The following is a 13771-nucleotide window of genomic DNA, read 5'->3' on the forward strand; positions in this document are numbered from 1 at the left end:
ACTGCCTCTTGAATATCTGAATTTTAGACATCTCCCTATTAGCTAAGCATTTTCACTAATGGTACCCTATGAGCGGAGCTCTCCATCCTTACCTCTGCCTCCTGGCTTTAACTCCCTCCTTTTAAGTCCCGCTCAAAACTTGACCTCTACCTCTCCTATCCCACTTTATCTTCTATTTATCTCGTTTGTCCTTAATTCTTCCCACGCTATCTCCTTCCCTCCTCATCCAGAAGCAGATACAGAGTGCTTCTTGGTCTACAAAGCCCTTTACTACTAAGCCCTATGTTTCCAGTCTTCTTATACCTTTCTCCCTCACTACTCCAGGCAGTGCCACAAACAAGACGCTTCATCTCAAGGTCCTAGGCATTCTCTCCGGCTGTCACGCCCAAAGTGAGCTTTCTCCTTCTCCGCAGCTCCTGGCTTCCCATCCCAACTAAAGTCCCACCTTCTGCCGTAGCCCTTCTTAATTCCCACGCCTTCCCTCTTTTTTATTTCCTTTTTTCCCTGCATAGAGCTTGCTTTGAATATATTTATTTGCATGTTGTGCTCCTTCTCTCTAGTAAGATCCTGCAGGGCAGAAGCTGTCTTTTCCCTTTCTCTCTAGCTCCAGTACTTATACAACGTAGCTGTAACGCTATCACAGTAGGCCGCTACATAAATGTTTGCTGACTGGCTGACGCAGCACATTGGTGCTAGATCTAGAGCTAGAAGCCAGTATTCCGCCCCTGGTCCCAGGCCTTTGCTTCTGCAAGGTGCGTGGAGCCTTGTTACAGTGTCCCTTTAAAGTGTCGCTGCTTTAACTGAAAGCGAACGGGATCAGTGCGGTGAAGTTAGTGCGAAGAGCGGAAAAGCGGAGAGTAAGAACGCCCGTTGCACGCGCAGACATCATCCGCCCAGATTTGTAGAATCTTAGAAACTTCCTAGTCCGAGAAATAAAGAGAAGGAGCGTGCCGCCAATGAGAGCACCAATTACCCGGGAGAAGGGGCAAGGCCAAAGAAAAAGCGACACTATTCGTTCTCTCCCTCAGACCAATCGGAAGGCACGAAGGTCATGAAGTTGGGGGCAGGGCCTAGAGAAGCTAGATGAGTTGCTATATCCCGTGGCTTCCTTATAAGCGGACCAATGAGAGGGGCGGAGTGGAGAGGCCGTCCAATCAGAGCCCGGGGAGAGGTAGCGGAAGGCGTTTGAGGTGCGGCGACGCCTGCGCGAGCTAGGCTTAGTTGCGGGACCCGTGGGTGAGGAGCGTGCCCAGTGGGTGAGAAGGTGGCAGTGCTAGTGACTGAGGAGAGCCGGCTGAAGAGGGGCAGGGGGTGGGGAAAAAGCGGCGATGATGGCTACGAAGAAGGGCTCGGGCCCTGGCGGCGGCGACGGGAAAGCGGAGGCGGAGGCAGCTTCGGAAGTGTGGTGTCGCCGGGTGCGGGAGCTGGGTGGCAGCAGCCAGGCCGGAAACCGCCACTGTTTCGAGTGTGCCCAACGTGGGGTCACATACGTGGACATCACCGTGGGCAGCTTTGTCTGCACCTCCTGCTCTGGCCTCCTGTGAGTCTTTCAGTTTCGGAGGGGCTGCAGGCCTGTCTGCTGGGAGATCCGGGAGGGAGGGGGCTTTTGGAGGAAGAAGAGCCCGGCGTGGGGGATTCTAGGGGCGGAGATGAGGAGCTTTGGGGTGAATAAGAGAAGGCAAGGAGCCCCATTTCAAGGGAATTTCCAGGGGTGGGAGACTATCAGAATTGGGTTGTCGAATACTCGATTTTGGAACAATTGTGAACTGTTAATGAAAGTTGCCGGAATTGTGAATTGGTCCAATCATTCTGGAAAGCAATTGGGAATTATGCTAAGAAAGTGACTAAAGTGCTCATACCCTTTGATCAGAAATTACGCCCTTAAGCGTATTAAGTGACTACATAAACTTTAATTATTTTGACCCCAAGGAATTCAAAGAGTAAAAGAAAGATCCTGCCTATTTCAAAATGCTTATAGCAGTTCTTTTTATTATATGTAATAGCAAAGACCTGGATCCGGAATAGCTGCCCATCTGTGGGAATAGCTGCCCATCTGTGGGAATAGCTAAATAGTTGTCATAATAATGAAAGATTACAGCTGTAAAAAATATGATAAAGAAGCATGGGAAGACTTACATGAATTGAGAGAAGCATGAGAAGATTTAATGAACTGATGCAAAGTGAAGAAAACAAAGCCAGCAGAACATACAATGTCTACGACTCTGTAAATGAAAAGAGCAACAAAAACCAAACATAGGAATTGAATGCTGTGAAATAATAAACAAGCTTGGCCGCCACGAAGAGATAAGAAAGCACCTCCATACCTTCTTTGCTGAAGTGAGGGATTATGGGTGGGGAGCACTGCATAAAACTGTCAGACTGGAAAAAAAAAAAAAAAAAAGTTGGTTAGTTTTTAATGAACTGTTATCTCCCATTTTTCTATTACGGGATTGCTCTGTAGGAGGGGAAGGAGAGAATGGATGTATATGTATGTATTCATATACATATGTAAACAAAATATACCAGTACAAATATATACATATATATATATTTTTTTTAGTGGGATAATTATTGTTTTCCTTGAGTAGTGGAGAGAAAAACTCTCCTCTTAGAGAAAAGAGACATAAGAGAGGTGGAATAAAAGGGGAAGAAGGGAGGTGTAGTAGGAGAAACCCTGTAATAAAAGACAGGGACATGGGGTAGAACTGAGGGAAGGGGTTGTGCCCAAAGTGTGGAATCCAGGACTAGAAAGGAAGAAAAGTCAGAAAACAATGAAATGCTCACTGACAAAAAGAATATTCAGCAAGGAGTAAAAGGAATCTTCCCAATTCCAAGGGAAGGTTTTCTTCCTCACAGTATAAAAACACTAGCTTTTCTCCTTCTGGGTTATGTCCTTCCCTGGATACAGGTTTAGAAACCTGTTTTAGATATGCTTCTTCATATAAGTTGGCATCATGGCCATATTAGGTGCCACCTAAATGCGCAGGAATGTTGTAAAATATAAAGTACTATTTAAGGAATTTTCCTAAACCTGCCAATCCAGTCTGAAGTAATTTAAATTCCCCTTTGATTCTATGAAGGGAATGTAAAAGATGTGGAAGTTTAGGTATGCTAACCCAAACTAATTCCTACCTCTCATCTGACCAGTAGACATTGAACCAACAAACAGGTCCCATCCCAGGTTTTGATGGGTTTGTACTAAAGTGCTTAGGTGATACTTGTTCTTTAAAGACATAACCTGTCTAATTTGAATCTACAGTGATAGTTCTGTAGGCCTGGATATGTTGAAGTGCTTTTCTTGAAAGGTAAGACAAAAACATGACTAAAGTTAGATTGCTGGATTTTAATTGCAAGTCTTAAGTTTGTATGAGCTGGACAGTGATTTACTATGATTATCATCTAGTATATTTTATTTATTTAAATATAAGGCTTTATTTTTCTTGGCCTCAAGAAACTGAAGAGGACATTCTTAATTCTTCTCATGTTTCCATGCTGGGGAGAAATAAGATGAGACCTTTATCAACTGTTCCACTATTGAGGCGCTGTTTATTCTTTGAAATTTTTTTTTTTTGTTTTGTTTATGGGAAATCAGATTTATAAAACAGGTTTTCCAAGAGTAAATTTTTTTCCTCCCTGGAATATTATTTCCTTTTTATCAAACTTGCCCTCTTACATTCTGAATAGTTATATTGTGAGAATGAACTAGATCTTTCACTCCTAACTAAACGAAGTCTGTTGTGATTCATGAAATATTACTAGAACCTATGGGTATTTTGTCAGTAGGGATAGAAACAGGATAGAGTATTGAATCTGTTTTTGGTTAGACAATCAGGAACACTGACTTATTTCTTATACAAAACACTCCCTTGGTCTGACATCATAGATTTTTACATGTCTGCAACTATCTATCTCCTTCCCCATCTCTTCCTAACTTCTCCCTTAAACTCTCAGTTCATGATCCATGGGAAATTTTTTTTTTTCCAACTGTGATTTTCATAAGGTTGAGATGGCAGTATAATGTAGGGGAGGAGAGAGAATAAACATTTTTATATAGCGCCTCTTATGAGAAAGGCAAAAAGCCTTTCCCAGTCTTCCTGAATCTTAGTGCTTTCCCTCTGAGACTGCTTCCACCTTATCTTGTATATAGCTTGTTTATACAAAGTTGTCTCCCCCACTGGGATGTGAACTTCTTGACAGCCAGGACAGTTCGTGCCTTAAATCTTTGTATCCCCAAGATTTAGTGTGCCACTTAGTAGGTGCTTAATAAACAATAATTGATTGACTGGAAATGAGGTTTAGAGATTGTTTAGAGAACAAAAGTAGGAAGACAAGGAAATTGTGGCTGTAGGACTTAGGATAGGACAAAAAGGGAAGGAATGACAAAATTGATTGGTTAGTTGTGCAAGGGGTCCTGAAAAGAAAGCATAAGGAAAGCTGTAAGTTGATTTGTTGCCATAGTTGAACTGTAATTTCCTTTACAAAAAAGTTATGGTAAATAACTGGCTTTGGCATTGCTATCAAGTTTTTTGTTCTGATAAATCTTATAAAAATAGTATTTCTAGCTCTTGTTCTGTGACCACATCAGATGCTATAAAAATAAGCAATTTAACATGTATAGGTAAGAATTAATTTTCTGCCTTGGATGAATAGTTCTCAAATGAGGTGGGGGAGGGGAGATAATTTGGGATACTCTTTTTTTAAAAATTACTTTTGTAGGAAGTTCACTTTTCACATGAACAATCAAATTTGTGTTTCTACTGGTGGCCACTATTAGCCTCCTTTAGGACTTGTCTTCATCATGCTTCCAGCTGAATAAATAGGAATGGTTTTGTGCAGAATGTGATGGGACCTGATTTGTTTAATATTGACAACAATTATAACTGCCTAGGCATAGTCCAGAATATACAGCACTAAGCCTTGCTTCTAGGAACTTAGTTTCAAGGAAACAATGGAATTTCTGGTTTTGGTTTTAAAGAAGATAGAGGAAACTATTTTTAATGTGTTTAAAAATGATAGATTTTTTTTAGGGGAGGGATGGTTTAATTGTTGGAAAAGGAACTTGATTGTTTCCAGAAAGAATCACTTGACCACAGATACTGAGAATAAAGTTACACTTTTACTTCACAAAGGAAACCTGGATCAAGGTAAAGGTGACCTTGAGACTGAGGCAAGGCTAAATCTAAAATGGGGGAAGAAACTGAGGAAGAGTCTGTATAGCTAAATTTTACCCTAGAATAGAATTAATTGACAGCTTTTTAAAGGAAGTGTACCAAGTTCTAGTTCTATATGGTTGGGAGAAAGGTGACTTGCTGAACAGATGTTGATTAAAAGTTGTGCCAATTCATATTTACATAGAGGAGTCAGAGTGACAGCATTCATGTCGATTAAAATCAGCTTAACATATTTTTTGACTTTTGTCAACTTTTGGAACTAGGTATTAAAGAAAAGTAGAAAATGAGCAGGGGGAAAAGGGAAGAAGGGATTGGGAAGATGTCCAAGAATAATAAAAACATTCAAAGACACTTGGCTGAGTCACTAAGTACAAGTTCAGGGAACTAAGTACACTAAGTTCAGGGAAAGAAAGTTTGGTTTTGTTTTAAAAAGCCATTGTGTCTGATTTTAAAAATCTGTTGGTCCTTTTCAGGAATACAGAATCTTGCCTAGTTGTTTAAAAAAAAAAAAAAAAAAAAACCTGAAAAGAGTGGTTGAGTTTACTTTCTGATTGATGGATCCCAAAACAATTTCTCTAGGGCTTTGAGGAGGGAGATATAATAAAAAGTATATCTGGATTTTTGAAAATTTCCTTTGGATACCTGTTTTGTTTCCCTGGTGGGAAATGTTTTTTCTCCCCCCTTCAACTGTGGTTTTCATAAGGTTGAGATTTCAGTGTAAAGTAGGGGTGGAGAAGAGAGGCACTATCCTTAAAATTAAAAAGTTTTAAAGATTTTTTTTTTTAAATCCTCACAATAACAAAAATAGTTGGAGATAGTTGCCATCACTTCCATTTTACAGTTGAGGAAACTTGAGGCAAATAGAAGATAAGTGAATTGTTTTTAGTGTAGTAGCCAGAAAGAAAGGCAAATGGGGTTGACTTTCTAAATTTATAAGATTGTTGACACAGTTGTCAGTCTTGAGTCTGATCTCCTTTTTAATTGTTTTTTTTCTCCAGCCCCAATCTGCAAACCTAATTTCTGTATTCCAGATGTAGATTCCATTTTTGTACCCCTAATATTTTGGAAAAGTTATTTTTCTTGCAGTGCCATTGTAGATTGAATCAGCCCCTGAGGCTTGGAATGAGGCAAGAAGTGCTCCATGCTTGTAAATGTAAGGTATTTGGGTGGTAATGGGTTAATGAGTTGTTTTAATAGAATAATAGAAAATTGGAATTAAAATATAATCCAGGGGGCTGACTCCTTTTTTTTTCCTCTTCTTTGGTTGCATCTCCTTTTATAGTGGGAGGATGGACTTATGGTAACCTTTCCTGAGAAGGATAGCTTTGGGTTTCCTTCAACTCCTCAGTTTCCTTAATTCTGCTAATCTAACAACTTGTGAATAGAGCAAAGGAAAAATGTGCTTTTGTCTACTTGAGGGCAACGGTACCCTCCCTACCCTTATAATTTACTGATCCTTAGAAACTTAATATATGATAAAGACTTTGATTTAAATCTCATCTCTGACATCAAATCTATCCAACAGAAGGGAAATCTTGGCTAATGCACTTTGGTTTTATTGGAAGAAAGGTATAAACAATTAATAATAAAGTGTTTTCATGCATCTGAGCTGGCATGTTTGAAGGGAACTTTGTGGTTCCATTTGATCCCATTCCTCTCGCAGAACATTATCCTAATTTTCTGTGTGATTTTTTTTTTTTTGGTTAGATTATTCAGTATTAATTAGTTTTTAAAAAGCAATATAAGTAACTAAATGGTTTTGCAGAAGTTGGAGATCCTCAAAAGAACATTGCATAAGTCTTCAGACTTTTTCAATGTATTGATCAGTTATCTTCTCTTTCTGCCTCCCCCCCCCTTTTATTTTTTTATTTTTGGTCTTTAAAAGTACTATTTGTTATATGGGATGGATCTCTGGGAGTCAGGAAGGCTACATGGGGAAATTATGATGATGTAATTAGACAAAGATCAATGAGAACTTAATTTAAAAGACATGAGTACAGGAAAAAGGTATTGGATTTTGTGTTTTTAGACTTAAGTTTTAGAAAAGACTCTTTACTCTTGCCTCTGAAATTAGAAAAAGAGAGAAAAGACTAAATTTATTAGCTTAAAAAACTTTCAAAAGAATAAGTAACATTGAATTAGAACCAGGGTAGAAATTGGATTCTTCCTATAGAATTATTTGGAAGCAACATGTAGCTATATACCATTTAACAGAGTCATGATGGATAAAACCAAGATGCAGAATCAGACATACATTTTCAGACATTACTAATGTGGGAATTGATTTTGCTGGATTCTGTATGTTGGTTACAAGAGTTTGGTTTCTTTTTTCTTTTTTTTCTAATTAGGAATGTAGGGCTGGAAGGTTAGGGAGAAGGTGGCAAAAGAGAAGAAAAGCCATTGTAACATTTTAAAAGCATAGGAGGCCAGAAAAAATCAGGTACAAACCTGGAAGCTTTAAAAAATACAATGTTATACAGAAAGCCAAAAACTTAAGTGCTGGCCTAGTTTAGCTGCAGACCTGTCAATATATCCCTTTCCAATTCTGAGACTGATTCTAAAGTGAATCTCCTTTATTCCCAGAAGTAATTAGGGTGTGTTTCATTGGATTCAAGTGTCTAAGGACAAAGGGTATCAATGCTACAAATCTGGCTCAACTGAAAGAAAAGGATTGTGTAAATCTGAAAGGCACCTTTCATAGACTTCTAGAACTGGTGCAAATGTATTTATATAATGGACTAAATAAGAGACCATCAAATATAATATGCTGTCTGCTGGGTAATTAAGATGCAATTTAGTATTTCATCTAAGGTAATGGCATGTGGTTGAGCTGAAACTAGTGTTAAGCATCTAGAAGATGCCAGGCACTATGCTGAGAATTTTTTTTTTTTTTTTTTTTTTTTTTTTAGGCTGGGGTTAAGTGACTTGCCCAGGGTCACACAGCTAGGTAGTGTTAAGTGTCTGAGATCACATTTGAACTCTGGTCCTCCTGAATTCAGGGCTGGTGCTCTATCCACTGCGCCACCTAGCTGCCCCAACTATGCTGAGAATTTATAGATATCTAATTTGATCATCAAACTAACCCTGGGAGGTAGGTGCTATTTTTTATCACTATTTTATAGTTGAAGAGAGGTTAAGTGACTTACCCAGGGTCATACAACTAACAAGTGTTAGAGATAGGATATGAATTCAGATATTTTTGACTGCAGTCCAGTGCTGAGTTGCCATCTAGACTGATCTTGATTTCTGACAATGACTGTCATCTTTGATTAGATTGTCCAATGCTCAAGTAATGGAGCAACATATTTAGAAAGGATTTTGACAAGACTTCAGAGTTGTTAAATATGAGAAAGTTTTCAATGTTGATTCATTTTTCAATACAAAATCAAAATTAGTGAATGGAAGTTAGAATTACACAAGTTTTGATGTTATATAAGGAAGATTGACCTAGTGATTAGGGCTCTTCAACTATGGAATGAACTGCCTTGGTAATAAGGAACTCATTGCTATGGGTGGTAGGTTAAATAAAAACTGAAGTTCTTAAAGTGGTATGAGGATTTTGTTGAACCTGGTTGTCTCTATTCCTCTATAGCTCCTTGTCAGAAAAAATAATTGAGTTGTGATAACTGAGACATCAAGGACCCATAGATCATAGATAATAGAGCTAAAAAGAATTTCAGAAACCACCTTGTTCAGCCCCCCCAAAATGAGGTTAATTGACTTGTCCTCCTAGTCATTCAGAGGCAGGATTTGACCCCAGATCCTCTGATTCCAACACTTAACAATTTCCCCTCACATGATCTCTACTTTTTGTTAAAGAATGGGAAACAAATTAAATTGACTTTGCTTAGTGTGAAGCCAGGGACTGACATCCACCCTTTTGGATAACAGAATCATAGAATTTAGATTTGAAAAGGACCTTGTTGGCCATCCAGTCTAACACATAAAACATTTATTATTTGCTCTCCAGGAACTTAGGTTCTACCAGGGAAAAAAACAAAACAAAACTTGTAGACATGTAAGTATATTATTTTTCGTGGGAAAGCAATAGCAGCTGGGGGAATCAAGAAGAGCCATGACACTTGAGAGAGAGCTGATCAGTTCCAGCCTCTGATTGAAGACCTCCAAGGAGGAGGAACAGTCCATCTCCTCTAGCAAATACTTTAGTTCAGCTCTAGTTATCAGGAAGTTTTCCCTGACATCAAACCTAAATGTGGAAACACTTTGCAACTCCCACCAGTTCCTGATTCTGATCTCTGGGATTATACAGAACAAGTCTCAACTCTTTTCCATTCAGATACTTGAATATGGCTATCATTTCCTCTTCCCCTCCCCCCAAGCTCTTCTCTAGATTAAATATTTGTTTAAAGCATTATTTAAATAAGTTTTGGTGTCTTCTATAACATAGACTCAAGAATATATATTATTGTGATTGCCTTCCTTTGAGCACAATTCCACTTATCAATGTCCTTACATTGACATGAACTGGAATACCGTCCTCTAGAAGTGATTGACCAAAGCAAAGTGTTTTGACACTATTATCCTCTTATTCATGAAGACTGTGGCTTCCTTAATGGAACACAATAGCAATTTAGCTTTTTGATTGCCATATCACACATTACTGACTCATATTAAAATTGAAGTCCATTAAAACTCAGATCTTTTTCAGACAAAAATGCTTTCCCCCCATTCTATATTTGTGAGGCTTTAAGTTTTAGGTTTTAACCTAAATTTGAATTTGCCTTTCAAAATAGATTTTGGTTATTTTTATTTGTTTGCTGTTGATGCTTGCTTTTACATATATCCTAGTTCTCCCCCTCCATAGTCCTCATCTTTTCTGAAGCTGTATATAATAACAAAGAATTTTGTTAAGAAAAGGAATACAATGCAGAAATCTATCATTATCTAATGACAATGCTCCTTACCCATGGACTTTTTCTCCACTTTTGTGAAAGAGAAGGTATTTTCATGTCTCTCTTAGGCTTAGCTTAGAATTGTACAGAGCTCTATTCAATTTAGTTTTCAGTCACTTTAACACAGGGAGGATAGTGTTGGCTTTAGAGCCAGGAAAACCTGGGCTAAAGTTCCAATCTCTGATAATGCTGATATGATCCTGGACAAGTCATTTATTCTGTTAAATGTTCTAGACAACTCTTTTAAGACAATAAATGCCAGCTCTTACTAACTCTTGAAGGATTCAATTCCTTCCAAGTCTTGATTTTATTGCCATCTAATCTTTTTCACAAAAATAGTATGATATGCTTCATTTTGCTAAAATCTAGTTTCTAAATATAAATATACTAGTCAGTTGACAATTAATTCTGAACAAAGGAAATTACTTTAGTTTTGCCTGACTTGTTCTTGATGAAGCCTATATTGAATCTTTGTAATCCTTTGCTTGGTATTCACTGTTTACTTTAGAACTTTGGCAGAAGTCAAGTTGAGTGGCCTCTGGTTCACATATTTTCACTTTTTCTGAAATTGGGTCATGTGCTCTTTAGTTCTGGGGAGCTCTTTTCCCTGAATCTGTTATCTACCCAACCAATCTAGTGCCTACTATGGACAAGTGTCTGGAATTGCAAAGATGAAAAATAACAAAAGTCCCTGTCCTCCTGAATTTGAACCTCCTTATTTGGATGGATAAAACTCTACATAATTAAATACAATATAGAGTATGAGAAGTACACAGAAGAGATCTGTGCAAAATATACAAAGAAAATGTGAGGAGGGAATGAATACTTAAGGAGAATGGTCAAGAGGTTCAGTCCTGGAGGGTGAGGTTTATTAGGGAGAAGGGAGGTATAGAAATATCCAGAAATGTGTAAATCAAGACCAAAGAGATAGATCTTTAAACATATCCAAGAAAGGGAGCAGTCAGCAGAAAAAGTTGCTTCCCTGAGAGTAGAGGAATAGAGAAACTAATATTCTTTAACAATATTTGATCTGCCAGAGAAGGGAGGAAAGGTAGCTCCTGACCTTAAGCTGGGAGAAAAAAAAAAAAAAAAAGATATAACAAGGAAGAAGTGAAAGTTCATTTGAGAAATGATCTGTGACAATTCCTAGAGGTGGAGAACAAGTTTGTCTAACTAAGCCATCTTGAGATTCAGATTTTTCTAACTTGACCTTGCTTTTAGATCTGAATAGTGTATCTGTATCATGTTCCCTGACAGTATGTACCTGTTTAATGGATACCAAAGACAAATTAATCTTTGCCAGAGTGCCCTAGGAATATCTTGTTTGATCAAACTCATTTAAACTAACGTACTTGGGACTCTATTTACTTTATCATCTTTTCCTTCACTGTCACTCCCTCCCAATACCCCACTGGGTTCATGATTCTTTCAATATTTTTTGTTGGATTTTCCCTTAAGCAAGAAAATACATTTGTTTATGCTGCCAGACTCTTTTAATAGCCATGAATTGTCCGTATCAGAACTCCTTTTGTGATGTGTTTATTAATGTTAAGAAACTAGAAAACACAAAATAAATGCCTTCTCAATTTCTCTTCCTCCCTCCTTCCCTCTTCCCCTTTTCCTCCTCCCACTCCCACATGGCAAATTAGAATTATATTCTATATAGGCTATCACTGCCTGGAATGGTGCCATGCTAATTGTTGGTTCAACTTGGTTATGAAAGCTCCTTGTAAACTCTTAGACAGCCTCAGTCTTAATATGATTGTGTTCCACCTAGCACAAAGTTTCATGTACAATAGACAATCAGCTGCTAAATGAAAGGTGAAAGGGAAGAATTTTTGGGGGAAAGGATAAAGTCATAAAAGTAGATTAAACCATAAGGTTGAGAAATCATTTCTGCTGAGTTGTGGAATATTTCTGTTGAACTTTAATTTGGTCACAAGGAAAAATCATGACAAGAATAACAATAGATGGTATATGTCAGCTTTAAGATTCACAAGTAAGTTAGTGAGGTAAATTTTTACTAGTTTCATTTGTTCTTTCAATCATGCAGGATTTGAACCCAGATTCCTCCTGGGCCCTAAGTCTAGTATTCTTTCTATTCTTGAGGGGTCAAGACCTGGTGAAAGAATAAAGCAAGGGAAATAACCTGTGGCATTTATAGGAATAGCTAAAATGTCCTGAGAAGATGGAAACTGTGATCTAGGGACATTCAGCATATCTGGGGCAGATCAAATATTGTTAAAATAAAGAATACTAACTTCTCTATTCCTTATATACTCTTGGGGAAGCAGTTTTCTCTGCTGACTACTCCCTTTCCTGGATAGGTTTAAAGATCTTGGAAGTCCTGAGTTACACATTTCTGGGTATTTCTGTACAACTGAACTGTTACAACCATGGATCTGATGAGGTGCAAGAATAGAGAGAAAGAGATCCCCTAACAGCAACGGGATCCCCTTGGCTCATGGCAGGCATTGCAAAGGAATTCGCAGACCCTAATGAATACAGGCAGGAGGTTTGTGACAGAGAATGAGGTTTATTGCACTAAGAAGCCAGCTTGCTAGGAAAACAGACTTCTTAGTGGGCAAGGAATATAGCAAAGGTGGGTTGCACGAAGAAGAAAATATCTTCAGCAGTTGGCATAATCCTGTTAAGACTTCTGTAAAGAGTCAAGATTCAGAGTCACCTTTTATTTAGCCTTCTGAGGCTTTTTTGGGGCTTGGCCAGAGCTGGGAGTAAGTGTTCCCAGGAACTAATCTTCAATTCAATAGAAGATGGTGATTATGCCCCTGGCAAGATCTCCAATTGAATGAGACCACATAACTTGGAAAGGGTGTAGTCTGGGAAAGTTGTGCTTTCCTTTGGGTAGAGCTTGAGATCCTGAATCAGCTTTCCTCTCAAAAGGTTAAAGGGGACACAATTTACATCATTATCAGATCTATTCTTAATCAGCATCTGTCCAATAGGGAAGAATTTCAGGAAAGAAAGCAGTTATTTTTTCACTTTGTTCTGTATCATCTGTTCTACCCCTAGAGCCTTTACTTTCATAAATAATGCTATTATTCTAAACTTGGCAATGACATCCTTTTTTCCTTTGTATATATGTCCCTATCTTCCTCCTGCCTTTTGAAAATTAGTTTCTATTTATGAAATTGTAAAGTTTCCAAGGATTCCCTTAGATTCAGAAAAATACAGGAGAATTTTATATTAAACTGACTCTCCATTTCATACTACTTGCTTTAAAAGTATATAAAATGTGCATTTTTTTTTCTTCTTCCTGTTACCTTGCTAGAAACATTAACTAGGATAGACTATCATTAAATTCTTTGTTAAAGTATTGATTTTGGTTAAGTATTTCCTTCTTTCTTTTTTTTTTCCTATTACATATTTTTGCTATTATATCACTTTTATTTCCCAATATGTTCTCCTTCCCCCACTTAGGGAGCTATCCCTTATAAGAAAGAATAAAACATAGGAAATGGAAATGCTTTTCAACTTATTAACCAGCGCATCAATACAGTCATTTTTTCCCATTATATATCATTTTTCTAGGGAGGCCGGGGGGGGGGGGTGGGGGGAGAGAAGGAAGGAGAGAAGAAAAGATGTGTCAAGAAAAGTAAAGTGGAAAAAACTATGTATCTCTTTCCACTAAAAGTTTATCAGTTCTCTGGAAGTAGATAGTGTTGT

At 38.0% G+C, this 13771-nt stretch overlaps 1 protein-coding gene across 5 annotated transcripts in view; it reads left to right on the forward strand.

Moving 5' to 3' along the window:
- Window positions 1-1184: 1184 nt before the first annotated feature.
- Window positions 1185-13771, forward strand: part of AGFG2 (ArfGAP with FG repeats 2) — a 46414-nt gene continuing 33827 nt past the window's right edge. For 2 of the 5 annotated variants that reach the window (XM_074311640.1, XM_074311642.1), the window contains exon 1: window positions 1185-1540. In XM_074311640.1, coding sequence (XP_074167741.1) covers window positions 1329-1540 — 212 coding nt within the window. In that variant the 5' untranslated portion in view covers window positions 1185-1328. The remainder of the gene's footprint in view (window positions 1541-13771) is intronic. The other 3 variants (XM_074311638.1, XM_074311641.1, XM_074311643.1) reach the window with 2 other exon arrangements.

The sequence above is a fragment of the Sminthopsis crassicaudata genome, chromosome 4, assembly GCF_048593235.1.
Source record: "Sminthopsis crassicaudata isolate SCR6 chromosome 4, ASM4859323v1, whole genome shotgun sequence".
Classification (NCBI taxonomy): domain Eukaryota; kingdom Metazoa; phylum Chordata; class Mammalia; order Dasyuromorphia; family Dasyuridae; genus Sminthopsis; species Sminthopsis crassicaudata.